The sequence below is a fragment of the Myotis lucifugus genome, unplaced genomic scaffold (genome assembly GCF_000147115.1).
Source record: "Myotis lucifugus unplaced genomic scaffold, Myoluc2.0 scaffold_152, whole genome shotgun sequence".
In the NCBI taxonomy this organism is placed as follows: Eukaryota; Metazoa; Chordata; class Mammalia; order Chiroptera; family Vespertilionidae; genus Myotis; species Myotis lucifugus.
In genome coordinates this window covers 1,084,972-1,101,099 of record NW_005871200.1, presented here as the reverse complement: position 1 = coordinate 1,101,099, position 16,128 = coordinate 1,084,972, and the positions used below count along the sequence as shown (strand labels likewise).

The 16,128-nt window shown below is 36.3% G+C and overlaps 1 protein-coding gene across 13 annotated transcripts in view; it reads left to right on the top strand.

The window, feature by feature from the left end:
- SNX14 (sorting nexin 14) overlaps positions 1-16,128 on the top strand; it is a 74,050-nt gene that overhangs the window by 41,450 nt on the left and 16,472 nt on the right. For 10 of the 13 annotated variants that reach the window (XM_023759349.1, XM_014461378.2, XM_006095338.3 and 7 more), the window contains 6 exons: positions 2,455-2,610; positions 2,919-3,043; positions 3,548-3,606; positions 6,242-6,268; positions 8,209-8,341; positions 12,945-13,146. In XM_023759349.1, coding sequence (XP_023615117.1) covers positions 2,455-2,610; positions 2,919-3,043; positions 3,548-3,606; positions 6,242-6,268; positions 8,209-8,341; positions 12,945-13,146 — 702 coding nt within the window. The remainder of the gene's footprint in view (positions 1-2,454; positions 2,611-2,918; positions 3,044-3,547; positions 3,607-6,241; positions 6,269-8,208; positions 8,342-12,944; positions 13,147-16,128) is intronic. The other 3 variants (XM_023759350.1, XM_006095340.3, XM_014461379.2) reach the window with 1 other exon arrangement.

The window sequence follows — 16,128 nt, the reverse complement described above, 5'->3', positions numbered from 1 at the left end:
CTTTGGATTCCTTTTGTTTGGGGTTCTCTGCGCTTCTTGGACCTGTAAGTCCATTTCTTTCTCCAGGTGGGGGAAGTTTTCTGCCATTATTTCTTGAAATAGGTTTTCAATATCTTGCTGTCTCTCATCTTCTGGCACTCCAATGACTCTGATATTAGTCCGCTTAAAGCTGTCCCAGAGGCTCCTTACACTATCTTCACACTTTCGGATTCTTTTTTCATTTTGCTTTTCCAATTGGGTGTTTTTTGTCGAATCTTTGGTTTGATTCTTGTGCTCCTCTGGTCTGCTATTGGGTATAATATTCTTTATTTCAGTCCGTGTATGCTTACTTTCTAATTTCTTTATCGTAGCATCGAGGGTCTCATTAGTTTTCATGAGGCTCTGCACAAATTTATGGCAAGCCCTCAAAATTGCGATTCTTAGCTCCATATCCTCCATTTCTGTCATGTTTTTTTGTCTCCGCATCTTTTATGCTTTCTTGGTGCACCCCCTTGTGGTCTCTGTGCGCAGTCTTGTTCTAGCCAAGCCTTAATTGTTGTAGTTAACACTAGAGGGATTTGACCACCAGGCCGACTGGCTGTGGAAATCAGCTGTGGGAAAACTTCAGTCCTCTGGGGAGGCGCTAGTCCAGCCCTTGCCTGAGGCGATCGGCAAATGGCTGTGCGCAGGGTTTGGGCGGGGCGGGCTCAACAGGGCAGGGGGAGGGAGCAGCTATGGCCGCTCTCAGTCCGTCCCCAGGGGCTCTGCCTCTCTGTCCCAGCAATCGCTGCAAACCTCGGAGGGGCCGTAGCCAGACAGTCCCGCTTCTCCCGTTTGAGTCTGGGTCCCTAGAGACTCGCCCGGATCTGTAGCCCAGAGTCTGAGACTCGCTCCTGATTGAAAACGACAATCGCGCCCTCAGCCGCCAGCCCGCTTTACGCGCGCACCCTCACCACCGCACCGCCGTACCTTTAAATTTTCCACACTGCGCCTCCGCTGAGCGTCGGAATGCTGTTGTTTTTGCTTCTAGTTGAAGAGACTCTCCTCAGCCAGCCTTCCCGTGGTTCTGGGTGATGTCCGTTCTGTCTTTTAGTTGTATTTTTGAAGTGGTTGTTCGAGGCAGCAAACTCCGGTGTTTTCCTATGCCGCCATCTTGGTTTCTCCCCTAGATATTCTAAGAGCTGTCTTTCAAGTGTCCACTCTTTCTAGATTGGGACATAATCCATAACTGACTGAAACCAAATTCTATTATCAGAAAAAAACTACTAAAGATTAAGTATAATGAAAATAATATACTCAATCATTAGCCTATATGAATAGCACTGTTACAGTTTTCGTTAAGGATTATTTTGATTAAATGATCAAATTAAAAAATGTTTCATTTTTATTTTAAGCTCTATAACATCTTGCATTATTGGATTCATAAGACACTGTATGGACTATAAAAGGATTATCTTTTTAAAAAAATATATTTTATTTGATTTTTATAGAGAGGAAGGGAGAGGGTTAGAGAGTTAGAAACATCTATCAGCTGCCTCCTGCACAACCCCCACTGGGGATCGAGCCTGCAACCAAGGTACATGCCCCTGACTGGAATCGAACCCTTCAGTCCATGGGCCGATGCTCTATCCATTGAGCCAAATCAGCGAGGGCAAAGGATTATCTTTTAATGAATAATTTCTCTTCAAAATGTTGTTTTAAAAATTTAAGTATAAGAAGAAAAAAGATTCGTTTGTTCAGATTCTCAGCTCCATCTCTAGTCTGTAACCTTCATGGTGGAAGGAAATATTGTTTAAAAACTTGACTGGCCAGGCTGGCATGGCTCAATAGTTGAGCATTGACCTATGAAACAGGAGGTCATGGTTTGATTCCCGGTCAGGGCACATGCTTGGGTTGTGGACTCGTACAGGAGGCAGCCGATCAATGATTCTCTCTCTCTCTCTCTCTCTCTCTCTCTCTCTCTCTCTCTCTCCCCCCCTCTTCATCTCTGAAATCAACAAAAATATATATTTAAAAAAACACACAAAAAAACCCCCAAACTTGACTGGAATTAAAAAAAAACCCAACACCTTAATTTTTACTGTTATTTAGTGAATTAGATTTTAAAATATTAAAGACACTTCATATAAGAAATTAATACATAATGTTCTTTAAAGAAAAATTTAGGTTAAAATAAAAATTAAAATGAAATTTTAGGAAGGTATTTACTATTCTAAATTCTAGAAAAGTTTTATTGCTATGCAAGTACTTATATATTTTATCTTAGTCTATAAAATATTTGTCTGAGTTTTTCTTTCATCTGAGCAGTGATTTTACTCCCAATTAAGTCTTTTTAGAAGTTTAAAATGATTAACAGTTTGTTTATAATTGCTGCTTTTAATATTGATTACCATTAGGCTGGGAACATGAAGTTTGTATGAATAGTTATATATTAAAATAATTCACTTTTTTTCTTACTCTTTCATAATTTGCTAGAGGAATTCAATGATAGAATTTTGCGACCAGAGTTATCAAATGATGAAATGCTGTCTCTTCATGAGGAGTTGCAGAAAATTTATAAAACATATTGTTTGGATGAAAGTATTGACAAAATTCGATTTGATCCCTTCATTGTAGAAGAGATTCAAAAAAGTAAGTCAAAGATGATAAGACTGAATTCTATAGCTTTTTAGTTTTCTCATATACTTTATTTATTATTGCACACTGTGTGAGATTCACAGGAATCATTGTCCTACTTTACTAACTAGATGAAAGCTTTGATGAAGAAACTAATACTTGCCAGAACTGGAGTTTGGTTGTTCTAATTCCTCATTCTAGTGCGATTTTTATACCTTACAGTAGATTTTCCATAAAACATGTTTGTATGCTATCTCACTGTCATGAATTTTAAACTAATATATAATTATAAACAATTTCTACAATATAATTTTTTAAAATAGTTGCTGAAGGCCCCTATATAGATGTTGTGAAACTTCAAACTATGAGATGTCTTTTTGAAGCATATGAACATGTACTGTCTCTGTTGGAGAATGTGTTTACTCCTATGTTCTGCCACAGTGATGAGGTAAGTCAAAATATTAATCTTGTTTGAGAATTTTTCTATAAAACTTACGTAGTGGCTTTGATATGATTCAATGAGTGATTCAAATAACAAAATAAACAGAAAAATAAAACGATTATTTAAGAAAGTGAATATTCTTTTTTACTATATAACTTAATGGAGTTTAGAAGTTAATTCTAAAAACAGTTTTTAATATCAAAATAATGTTTATATATATATATATATGACCAGGTAGATTGTAATCTACCTGATTTGCCAAATGCCTGAGTGGCTTTGTGGTACTTCCATGAAATAGAAATTCCATTCTTGTATATACATTATTTGTAGACCTGTGGAAATCAAATGGCCTAAATATCTCTATTTGCAATATTTTAATCCTTACTCTATTTGACTGTGGTTGTATTCACTTGATTTAAATAACGTTTTCTTTATACTAGAAAGTAGTATGGTAAAGTAGCATATTTCAGTATTAAATATTAGTTTAATAAATCACAATTATTTTTGAAGTATTTCAGACAACTTTTAAGAGGTGCAGAATCACCAACACGCAATTCAAAATTCAACAGGTAGGTATATTTAATCACATGTATTATTTTGTTTTTGTGCTTGTCAATGCTAATCATTCTGTGATAGCATGATTTTCTTTATTAGCTGTTTTTCTGTGAGTATGTGGTTCTGTTGCTATATAAGTAGACAAGACATTTGACTAAGGAACTGTAGAGCTGTGCTACATGCAGCAACAGAATGCCTGAAATTCTTTTAGAAAACTTTAACAAGATACACACCATTGCCTTGTTAATCTCATAGTTAATACATATTAGTGTTTGATTACATGCTTTATTGGTGAATATGGACTGCATGCATAAATGAAATCCATAGATAACTCAATTTTAGACAGTAGTCCCCCTCAACCCCTGGCAGTGAGTACTTTTTATTAGAGTACTTACTGATTAGAAAAGCAGAGGGTTTTTTTGTTTGTTTGTTTGTTTTTTGGCTTTTAAAAGACTTTATTGGGGAAACGTACAATCAGCAGAGGGTTTTTCTGCCTTTCCCTTCTGGCTCTCTAGAAATGTAAGTGTGCAGTTAAATGACCTAAAGAAAGATAACAGAAGAGAAAAGCTTTATCCATTTATAAACTAAATAATACCTTGATTTGTACTTAAATTGGAGTATGTACAAAATTGACACAGATATCAAATCCATATTTCTATAATGTACTCACATTGCTCAACACCTTCTAGTTTATCTGAGCAAGGATCTAATAAATATATAAATAAATTGGAAATGTGGTACAAAGAGAAAGTAGATATAAAATGGAATAGTTTTATAGATAGCACAAAGAAAAATATGAAAATCTTAGCCATGGGGAGGTTGTAGATATATTGCATTTTTTAGAATGTTGAATATTAATTCTTACATAATGCCTCAATACAAATAATATACATGTAATAGCTTTTCTGAAAGGTGGAAAATATCTTTATGATTCTTTGTAACGATATCACTTCTCTTTCCTAAGAATTTATATATTACAGTCATGAAACATTGACTTTATTTAACAGAAATCTCATCCATGCTAATTAAAATAGCATTCTTTACTCAACTCATGTGCCTCTTCTTTCATTTGAATACTCTTTCTAACCTTTTATCAAATTTCCCAGCATCACTTGAGAAGTAGGTGAAATTTTGCCGTTTATAGACTTAGGATATTTGGAGTCTATACTAGGATATTAAGCTTGCTGAAATTGTTATATAGGACCATTTAAGGTGGAGTGGTTCTTTGGTCTTATTAGCCCATTGAATAGCTAAGTCTGAATCAGGATCTTAATTTCAGAGATGGAAAGCTTTCTTTGCCACTTTGAGAACACCTGGGTGTCTTCAACTTACTAATGCGCTAATTTTGCTGGCTTTAAAATATAAAACAAACAAGAAGAAAATATGGGTTCTTTTCATTCTGGGCACTGATTATGGTCTTTTAAAATAAAGTAAGTTTTTCTTGATATTAATCTGACTCTCATAATATCAGTCTTATTCTTAAGGATTCATTTACCTATTTATATAGAATAAGTAAAAGACTCTTTTTTTAAAAAAAATCCGTTTTTATGATTTTAGAGAGAGGAAGGGAAAGGGAGAGAAGGATAGACACATCAATGATGAGAGAGAATCATTGATCTGCTGCCTCCTGCATGCCCCCTACTGGGGATTGATCCCATAATTCCGGGCATGTGCCCTAACCTGGAATCGAACTATGACCTCCTGGTCGCCGCTCAACCACTGAGCCACACCAACTGGGCAAGACTTTCTTTACATTCTTTCAGTGAAAATTTAAAGTAGCATTGCCAATTTGCTGTTAAATGACTTAAAATATGTAAAACATTTATTCATCTTTTTTGTCTACATTCTATTTCATTGTATCTTAAAAATAAAATTTTAATTTATATTGTTTAATTCCATACTCAATGCACAACTTAAAAAATATTTAGAGATTTTTTGTTAATCTTGCTTCATAGCTGAAAACATACACATTGGATGCGGGAAACGTATTTATATGTTTTATGTTGACTGGTAAACACAATTTCCAGTGAGTTTTCCAGTATTTGTCTGTTTAAAATATAAGAAAAATAATTCAGTATACATTTTATAGTAAATCACAAAAAGTTTCATTGAAAAAAAAATATGTAAAACTAAAGTTATCGTAATTTTACTGAACGTTGCCATTTGCGCAAAAAAATTAGCAAAAACGGCCCGCATACAATGTGTTAAAATATGCAAACTAAAAACGTGAAGCATGTATAATTATATCTAATATGGACATGAATTTCATGCTGGGAAATACAGGTTGTGCTAAGTTTTTGGTGGCTTAGCCTCTGCATACTTTCCACTGTATCAAACAAGTGGTATGCCTAAATGAGGGCAAAATATACAGAATTATTTTCTGACATACTGAGTTTTTGAGAACTACTTTTTAATGATCTAGAATTCATACTCTCAAGTCTCTCCCCGCCCCAAACAGTCCTTGTACTTTTTCTTTTCTTTATCATGTTATTCATAAGAATTCCTTCCCTTTGCAAAGGTGAATGCTATCCATCTGTGTACCTTTTAAAGCTTTTAACTTTTGTTTTGCATTCTAAAGTGGAACCTGTTTAATATCTGGGCTTTCTCTCTCTCCTTTCCTTATATAATCTACCATATCTGTTATTGCAGAGGTAGCCTCAGTTTGGATGATTTTCGGTAAGTCTTGAGACAGCATGTGATTCTTTTCTGTATAAGTTGCTTAAGTCCAGAAAGTGCACCCAAACCAATCTGAGTAGATCTAAAAATGAAAATAATGAACCACTGTACCATTACTGCCTTTATATCAGCTAATTGGGATATCTTTTAAAAATGAACCTCTACTTTGGTTATAGATATCCCGTTTGAAATAGCAGCATACTCTTATGTTATCATAAAATAAAAATGTCAGTATAAAAATAAAACGATAGAGCCATTATCTAGCTTGTCAAGGTTATTGACTCTGTTTTGTTTTGTTACTGATTTTGCTAAATTACTTTTAGAATTATCTGTGTTGAAAGCATTTTTTAAAGCAAGAAGTACAATATTTCTGGGCACAAACACAAATGAAATATTTTAGAGATAGGTCATATTTCAAAAAGCCCAATTGTTTTATAATCTATCTAGATTCTAGAGACTAGAATATCTAAATTCTAGATGTTTAGATTTTAATACTATTTTGTCAACATTTTTATATTTGTTTTTGGAAACATTTCTATCAGAATTGTGGTTATAGTTCTGGATTTTTAAAAACACTAATTGCATGCTTGTTTAAATAAAATAATCTAGGTTAAGTACCCTTTTTACCACTTAATATTTAATTTAGTATTAGAGTTTTTACAGTTTAAAATTAGTTTTATTTGCTCCTTAGACATGTATAACATGCACATGCCATTATATATCTGGTGTAGTTAACACTTGATCAATTTACTTCTATTTCTGTAATTTTGCTTGTAGAAATAATAGCTATCCATTAGCATTCAAAATAAACTTTCTTGGATTTTAAAACAGTCATTTTTACTTGGGTATCGGTTATAAGGGCAGTATTACACAGTGAGAACAAATTTTAAATTGGATAAAAGTTATATTTTTAATTGTTGAAACCTGGAGCAGTAGATTGTAATGGAGAAAATTTGGCTTATTTTTTGTGTGGTTGTTTTCCAGTTATTTCTACTTTTAGAAAACTTACTTTTGAAAAAATTGCAAAAGCAATATATATTGGTTTATTAATAGTAATATGTATGGCAGAGCAGGCTGCTTTCTTAGGCTACATTTACTTTTATTCTTATATGCATTATTAACCCCTTCCTTTGACATTTTCTTTTTTCTTGTTATTTGAAGTTAACTAAGATTAATTTTATACTACATTTTTCTTTTGAGTATTAATATGATTATAATGTTGAATTTTGCTTGAACATTTTCAGTCATAGAGGACCTAATTTTTTTTGTTAAGTTCTGTCTAAAATGAACCTAGAAGGTCATAGTTTTATATATTTTTCTTCTACATGATATTACTTTAGCAGTACAGTTCTATATGTATATTCTGCTTTGAACTTTGTCTTCCACATTAAAAAAAAAAAATCTTTCAAAATATGTCTGGCAATAAGAACTATGTACCACTAGGGGGCTCTCATCTTTTAAACATTTTAGTTCAGTTAAATAGGTACATTTCAAATGTTTGTTATAGGTACATTTCAAATGTTTGTTAATAAATTGTTCCATTTATTTTTCCATTTAAAAATATATCTTTATTGATTTCAGAGACGAAGGGAGAGGGAGAGAGAGATAGAAACATCAGTGATGAGAGAGAATAATTAATTGGCTGCCTCCTGCACACCCCCTATTGGGGATCAAGCCCGCAATCCAGGCATGTGCCCTTGACCGGAATCGAACCCGGGACCTCAGTTAACAGGCTCTATCCATTGTGCCAAACCAGCTAGGGTTATCTTTCCATTTTTAAACTCTAAATTTTTTGCTTTGAGATGTTGAGACAATCTATGACTGAGAACTCCGAAAAGTTATGTTAGCTATACTTTCACAACTATTTTTCTTTACTGTTGTTTACAGTAGACTGTTGAGATAATTTGATTGTGATTGATACATTTTTGTTTAATATTTAGGAGCACTCAAAAAAGAGGAGAATCATTTGGAATCAGCAGAATAGGTAGCAAAATTAAAGGAGTATTCAAGAGTACCACCATGGAGGGAGCTATGTTACCTAATTATGGTTTAGCTGAAGGTGAAGATGATTTCGTAAGTAAACTTCAGATGTACAATAGTATAAAAAATTGGATATGATTACTTGTTATTTTCCCTCTTCTTTATCTTACTTACTTCAGACTTCCTTTATATTCTCCATTATAAATTCTTTCATTAGTGATTATTGTTTCATGGTGCTAATCTAATTTTTTAAATTCCTGAGCACCAACTTACTGCCTATTAAGGCCAGAATGGTTTCTGTTAAACCGTATTTTGCTTAGGCTTTTACTTTATATCCTGATCTTACCTCTTTCCAACCATGTGGTCCAGACATATGGAGTTGTTCATAGATATCCTAAACCAGGGCTGGGGAACCTTTTTTCTGCCAAGGGCCATTTGGATATTTATAACATCATTTTCAGGCCATACAAAGTTATCAACTTAAAAATTAGCCTGCTATATTTGGTCAAACATTTAATTAACTCACTCCTAACGCCTTGGCAGGTTCAGACAAAATGATTTTGTGGGCCTTATATAGCCTATGAGCCGGACGTTCCCCAACCCTGTGACCTAAACTTTTGCTACTCAAACTGTGATATGGATCAGCTGCATCAGCATTACCTAGAAGCTTGTTATAAATACAGAACTTTAGGCTTTATCCTAGACTTACTGAATCATAATTTGGATTTTAATAGGATCCCCAGTTGATTTATATGCACATTATACCCACATGCTTTTTTATTTCTCTATATTTTTGCACATGCTGGTCTTGAAATGCCCACCCCATGAACCCTTACCTGAGACCCCCAAGTGGATTTGAACATTTCCTCTTTTGTGTTCCTATTAGATCATATGTTGAAGCATATACCATACTTTATTTGAAATTATATGTTTATGATTGTCTTCCCTACCAATTAGTTAGTTCCATAAACGCAAATACTATCTTATTTGAACTTTTTATTTGTTTAACAAATCTTTATTGATCCTGAATCCTTAATTTACCTTTTAGTGACTTTGAACACTAGAGATAAAAGGATGATTAAGACATAGACTTTGCCCCTAAGAAATCCACTAACCTGGGTGTAAAAGGAATGAACAGTAGTGAGAGAATTGGTAATAACTAAGAAAAAGATGGGAGAAAAAGAGTAAATAAATCTTTTCTTTACCTCTTTACTCCTTTCTTTTGACCTCTTTCTGATTGCAATGAATTGTTTAGGAGATTCACTGCTTCTTCATAATTTAAATGGAAGAAAATCTTATTTAACCCTTTTTTTCTCTTTAGATAATCCAGATACAGAATTTTTTCTCTCTTTAAGCCTTGCTTTTCCTTAAAAGTGTGGGTAGAATAAAGACAGTAAACCAGAGTAAGGAGTCTTTTTTTCAAAATAATGTTTATTTATATTTTTTAATTTTTAGCATATTATAATTTCAAACTAATATAGAAAAATGGAAAAAATTTAAAATACCACCCACCCATAAGTCTATCACCCAGTAACAACTTCTATTAACATTTTGGTGATTTTCTTTGTAAAAACAAAATCTATTCCTTTTTACCTCCATTGATTAGGCTATATTATATATATAGTTTGCTGTGTCATGCTCTCTCCCCACTTAATACAATAACAAAAAAATTTTCCTATGTTACTGTGAACTTCTCAATATGTAATTTTTTGTGGGGGAAGATGTACTTTTTATTTTTGTTCTTCCTGATTACTTGAAATAGAAGCTGTAAAAAACTGAGAGAGTTCTCTTTTGTAGTGGCACAAGGAAATTTTGGATTGGAACCAAAGATAGTGATAATGGAAAGTAGGAAAAGAGGGCAAAGTAATCTCTAATACTCTGAAAAGAAAGGAAGGGGTGGTCCTGGTTGCTGTGGCTCAGGTGGTTGAGCATCATCCTGTGCACCTAAGGGTGACCGGCTCCATTTTAGCTTGTTAAACAAATTCTCTATTATTTTACGATTCATTTTACCTTCTCTTCTCAGAAGCTAAATCCATGAACAAAAATACAGTTGTAATCATCGAAAATGCTACCCCGTTCCAAGCAGTGGAGTGGGTATTTTCCTCACACATGCTTTCTTTTTTTCTTTCTTTTTTTCAAAAAATATATTTTATTGATTTTTTACAGAGAGGAAGGAAGAGGGATAGAGAGTTAGAAACATCAATCAGCTGCCTCTTGCACACCCCCTACTGGGGATGTGCCTGCAACCAAGGTACATGCCCTTGACTGGAATCGAACCTGGGACCCTTCAGTCTGCAGGCCGACGCTCTATCCACTGAGCCAAACTAGTTAGGGCAACACACATGCTTTCTTTATGTTTTTCTTCCAGGTTTATAAGGAGATAGTCTTGTCTCAAAAAGCAACACCTATTATCTCTCTTTATAGTTTTACTAGAGGCCCGGTGCACAAAAATTTGTGCACTCGGGGGTGTCCCTCAGCCCAGCCTGTGCCCTCTCACAGTCTGGGACCCCTTGGGGGATGACCACCTGCTGGCTTAGGCCCGCTCCCTGGGGGATTGGGCCTAAGCTGGCAGTCAGACATCCCTCTGGCAGCCCGGCAGCCCTCGGGGGATGTCCACTTGCCAGCAGGGAGCAGGCCTAAGCTGCAGTCAGACATCCTTAGCGCTGCTGAGGAGGCAGGAGAGGCTCCCACCACCACCGCTGTACTGGCAGCCATCAGCCTGGCTTGTGGCTGAGCAGAGCTCCCCCTGTGGGAGCACACTGACCACCAGGGCGCATCTCCTGCATTAAGCATCTGCCCCCTGGTGGTCAGTGTGTGTCATAGTGACCAGTCATTCCCAGTCATTCTGCTGTTAGGGTCAATTTGCATATTACCCTTTTATTATAGAGGAGTGCCTGGCCAGCCTGGGTGAGGGGCTGATAGCTGTTTGTAAGCTTGCCACAGCCCCTTCAGGGTGGGGGTCCCCACTGGGGTGCCTGGCCATCCTGGGTAAGGGGCTGAGGGCTGTTTGCAGGCTGGCCACAGCCCCTTCAGGGTGGGGGGTCCTGCTGGGATGCCTGGCCAGTCTGGGTGAGGGGCTGAGGGCCGTTTTCAGGCTGGCTAAGCCCCCAGTGGGGACCCTCACCCCATAAGGGTGTGGCCAGCCTGGGTGAGGGGCTGATGGCTGTTTGCAGGCTGGCCACGGCCACCAGCCACCCAAGCTCCCAGTGGAAGCTGGCTGGAAGCAGGTATCTGGGATTTATTTGTCTTCTATAATTGAAACTTTGTTGCCATGAGCAGAGGCCACAGCCGGCTCAGTGCAGGCGGGAAGCTTGGCTTCCTCCATTGCCCAGGGAACCAAGCCTCCTGCTTGCTCCAGCTCCGTGGCTGCTGGCCGCCATCGCGATTGGGTTAATTTGCATATAGTCACTCTGATTGGCTGCTGGGCGTGGCTTAGGACATAGCGAAGGTACGGTCAATTAGCATCTTTGTCTTTTATTAGTGTAGATGTTTTTAGGTCTGAGGACTTTTGTTTTCAACAGAACATGAAGAAGTCCTAAGATTACCAGTGATCTTATTGGAGATTATGGAAAGCCATTTTAGGACAAGAATAAAAAAAGGGGTAATTGCCAAGGGACTGTATGGGGAGGATAAGCATCACTTAAAAGAGAGGTGTGGGAAGAGAGTAGACCTGAGAGTGAAGGTAGGGTGCTAGAATCCTGGAAATAAATTTACTTCCACTACCTGTTTGCTCTGACTAGGCTATTAAGAATTTTCTTAAGTGTTACCACCTTTGATTCATTGCCTTAAAAAGTGTGTTTATCTGTAATATTTTGCCCCCTTTAACATGAGTCAGAGATCTTGGTGACCAGGTGTAGGTATAATGTGCCACTTCCAAGGTTCTCTTTCAGTTTAATGAGGTAGAGACAATTTTTTCCTTCTTTCTTTGTGTATATTTTGAGAACATGTTTATTTTTAAAAAATAATTGTTCTTCAAGTAATATTATAAAAATATTTATTGTTTTAAACATTTAATTTTGTTAATATTTTAGAAGCCAGGAGATTTAAAAACAATCTTAATTTTATAGAGGTAGGTCCCTTTCAGACCTCTTCTCTAATTTTATATTTTTTAATGCTGCAGTGAATACTTGTGCCTTTTTCCCAGTTTAGGAAATTCATTTGGAGTAAATAATTTTATTAGAAAAAATTCCCAGAAATGGAATTACTTGGTTGAAACTGTTTTATGGCTCTTTATAAATATACAGTGTCAAAAACGCTTTCTAGAAGGGTTGTGCCAGTATATTTAGTAACCAGCAATATGTATCACATATCCAGTTTATCTGTATGGATGGATCTATGGCTGTTTACGTTTATAAAATTTTATATCCCTAAATTAAAAAATATCAGTACATTAATTTTTACTTTTTATTACCAAAATTAAATATTTTTCTATATTTGTGTGTTTTTTAATATCTTTTCCAGTAATCTGAAGTATCTATTTTTTATTGAATATTCACTTATATATAGGTGATGTAATAAAACCTGGAGTTGATGCTGTTAACTTGTTATTTGTTATGTATATATTTTCAGTAGAAAATTTAATATCTAATCTTAAAAGTATTAAAAATTATAGAATTTATGTGGACATACTACTTTATAGTTGTATCTCAGGTCTGAAAGTCCTAGAAATATTTTTTTCCTGGTGGTTTTTTTCCAGATTGAAGAAGGTATTGTTGTAATGGAAGATGATTCTCCAGTGGAAGCTGTGAGCACGCCTAATACTCCCCGAAACCTTGCTGCATGGAAAATTAGCATTCCATATGTAGACTTTTTTGAAGATCCCTCCTCTGAAAGGAAGGACAAAAAGGAAAGGATACCTGTGTTTTGTATTGATGTTGAAAGGAATGATAGAAGAGCAGGTAGGAAGCTTTATGAGTATCTTTCATAAAAGATTCTGGTTAGTCTGTATTTATCAGGAATGACAAACATTTTTGTCATAACTATTGAGTATGAGTACATATCCAAAAGGTACTTGTCTAGAACAGGAAATTGAATGAAAGCTTAGGATTTTCTAGGTTAATTAATTAATTAATTTTTTCAATCAGCAAGATACCTAACAATCCAACTAGGCATCTATATATAAAAGCGTAATATGCAAATAAACTGGACGGCAGAATGACCAGTTGCTATGACGCGTCACTGACCACCAGGGGGCAGATTCTCAACATAGGAACTGCCCCCAGCCCACCTGTTGGCCAACCTCTTGGTCCCTCCTCCCGGCCGGCAGGCTCTAATCGCCTGATGGGGAACGGGGAACTGGGGGTGGGTGGCGGCGGATGCGGGTAGTGCCAGGCCAAGGCCCGTAGGAGTGAGCGGGACCCTGGTCGCCCCACACATGGAGGGCGACTGGCTGGCGAGTGGGTGGGAATTGGCCAACCTCTTGATTCCTCCCTCCGGTCGGCAGGCTCCAATCACCCGATGGGGAATGGGGAACCAGGGATGGGGCCAGCTGCTAGCAGCCAGGGAAGATTGGCCCTGATCGCAGGCCAGGCCTAGGGATCCTACCCATGCACAAATTTCATGCGCTGAGCCTCTAGTTTTATATAATGTTCTTTTAATGGTTTTGCTCCCATCATCATTAGCCATTATACTTAATTGGCTATTATTAATGCACATAGCACTATATCAGATAACAACTTAATTAAAACGGTATTTCTCCTCCTCCATTGTTGTCGGCAAATTAGAACTGATAAAAATATATGATCAGACACAACTTGACAAGTTTTGTTCATGTTTTGCTATCTTTTTTCTTTTGGTTGTTTTACACGTAGACTATAACAGTGAAGGGGTAAATAACATCCATACGGAGTTAAACAGTCCCCACGCTAGGGTTTGTCCAAGAGGTGAGGCATTCTTGTAAACAAAAGTACATCAAAGTTGGAAATGATGAACAGAAAGATAAAAATTGAACTCAGGAAGAGGGAAACTGTGATGAAAGAGGGAAAAAAGTGGCAATGTTAGGAAAGGGTTAAGAGGGGAATGATTGGCTGGTAGTGTGAAGGTCAGTGTTAATAATTACCCTTATTTCTTTTTCAAAAAGTATTAAGTTTTTTTATTTTTTCAGAAGCTGATCCTATTTCAAGAACATAAAACATAGGAACGAGGAAGGAAGAATTCTCAGAGTAGCTAGCTATAATTTTTCTTGTAGCTAATACCAGGTAGGGTCTTGCTCTATCCAGTTCTGAGTCACTGCTACTTGATTTTGTTGTAGTTACCATTAAGTTTTTCTAGTTGCTCTTCTGTCTCAACATTCCAATAAGGGTACAGATAAGCCATTGTTGTTATTGCTAATATAGTCTGATTTCAAGAATAGTTTTGTTTGCATCTTTTACCTGCTGTTTCTACTGATTGGTATTTTAAGTATTGGAGAGAATGAGAAAGACCCTGGTTAGCTTCTGAGTTTAATTCCTTCCTGTGCCTGGTACTTAAAACCTGGCTCTTGTCTCTCAGGAAATTATTTAAAACTTTTGACTATTCAGCTAAAAACCTCCATCCATATAATATGTGAGCATGTATTAACTTTTATCTACTTTTGAATGATTTATTATGATATACTTTTAAATATTTTGGGAATATATATACTTTAGTTTTTGCCTTTTGGACAACCATTTAGTTTTGTTCTTTATTTTTAAAACTTTAGCTTAATAATTTAACCATAAAATCAATACCAAAAATATCTTAAAACTTGTGTTCTAAGGATAATTTTTGTCAGCAGTGCTGTATGTAGACTTTTACAGTCAATGTAATTAATATGTGTTCTTAGGAAGCCAGGGCCTATGAAGGGGAAAAAAGTATATCATTTAAATATTGCATGGATTTTATATGTGTAGCAAAATAGCAATTTCAGGGTTTTTGAAACCAAAACTAAATATAATACATAGATCTTTTAAGAACAGTGCTGAAGAAGGAAAACAGAATTTGCTTTATAGGTTGTGACCATGGCAAGCTGTTTTTTTCTGAATACAGGTGTTGCTTTTGGGTTGCTGTGGTTTTAGTTGACATGATCCATTGCATTTCCAAATCAATGCTAGAATGACACAAGATGCTAAAAATAGTAGTTAACATTTTTGGGGTGCTTACTCTGTGCTTTGCACTGTATAAAAGTATCCTGGGGGATTATTTTATGTAATAGGTACAATTATTTTTATGCTAAGCAAACTAAGGCAGTAATGTTATTTGTTTAAGTTTACATACAGGGTGAGACCAAAGTAGATTTGCAGTTGTGAGTGCACGAAACAGAGTTTATTCTTGTATTATTTATTAATTATTATATTATTTTTCATACAAACATCTATAAACCTACTTTTGTTTCACCCTGTAGTTAGTAAATGGGGAAACTGGAATTGGAATAGGCAGGTGACCTGATTTATTCTTTTTTTTTTCTGACTTAGTCTTTAAACCATTAGTTCTTGCTATCCAATTTGGTAGCCACTGTTCACATGTGGCAATTAAAATTAGGTTATATTAAAATTTCAGTTCTTTACTTCTCTAGCCATATTTTAAGTGATCAATAGCTACTGTATCTGTGCAGATAATATAGAACATTTACAGAATTTGCAGAAAATTCTATTAGACTAGAGGCCCGGTGCACAAAATTTGTGCAGGGGGGGGGGGTCCCCTCAGCCCAGCCTGCACTCTCTCCAATCCGGGACCCCTCAGGGGATCGGGCCTAAACTGGCAGTCGGACATCCCCCTCACAATCCTGGACCGCTGGCTCCTAATCGCTCACCTACCTGCCTGCTTGGTCACCCCTTACTGCCCGCCTCCCCCCCCCCCCCGCTGGGTTTTTCCGCCCTCACTGGCTCAGTGGGCCGGAATGATCGCCCCCAAATGGGCCCCCC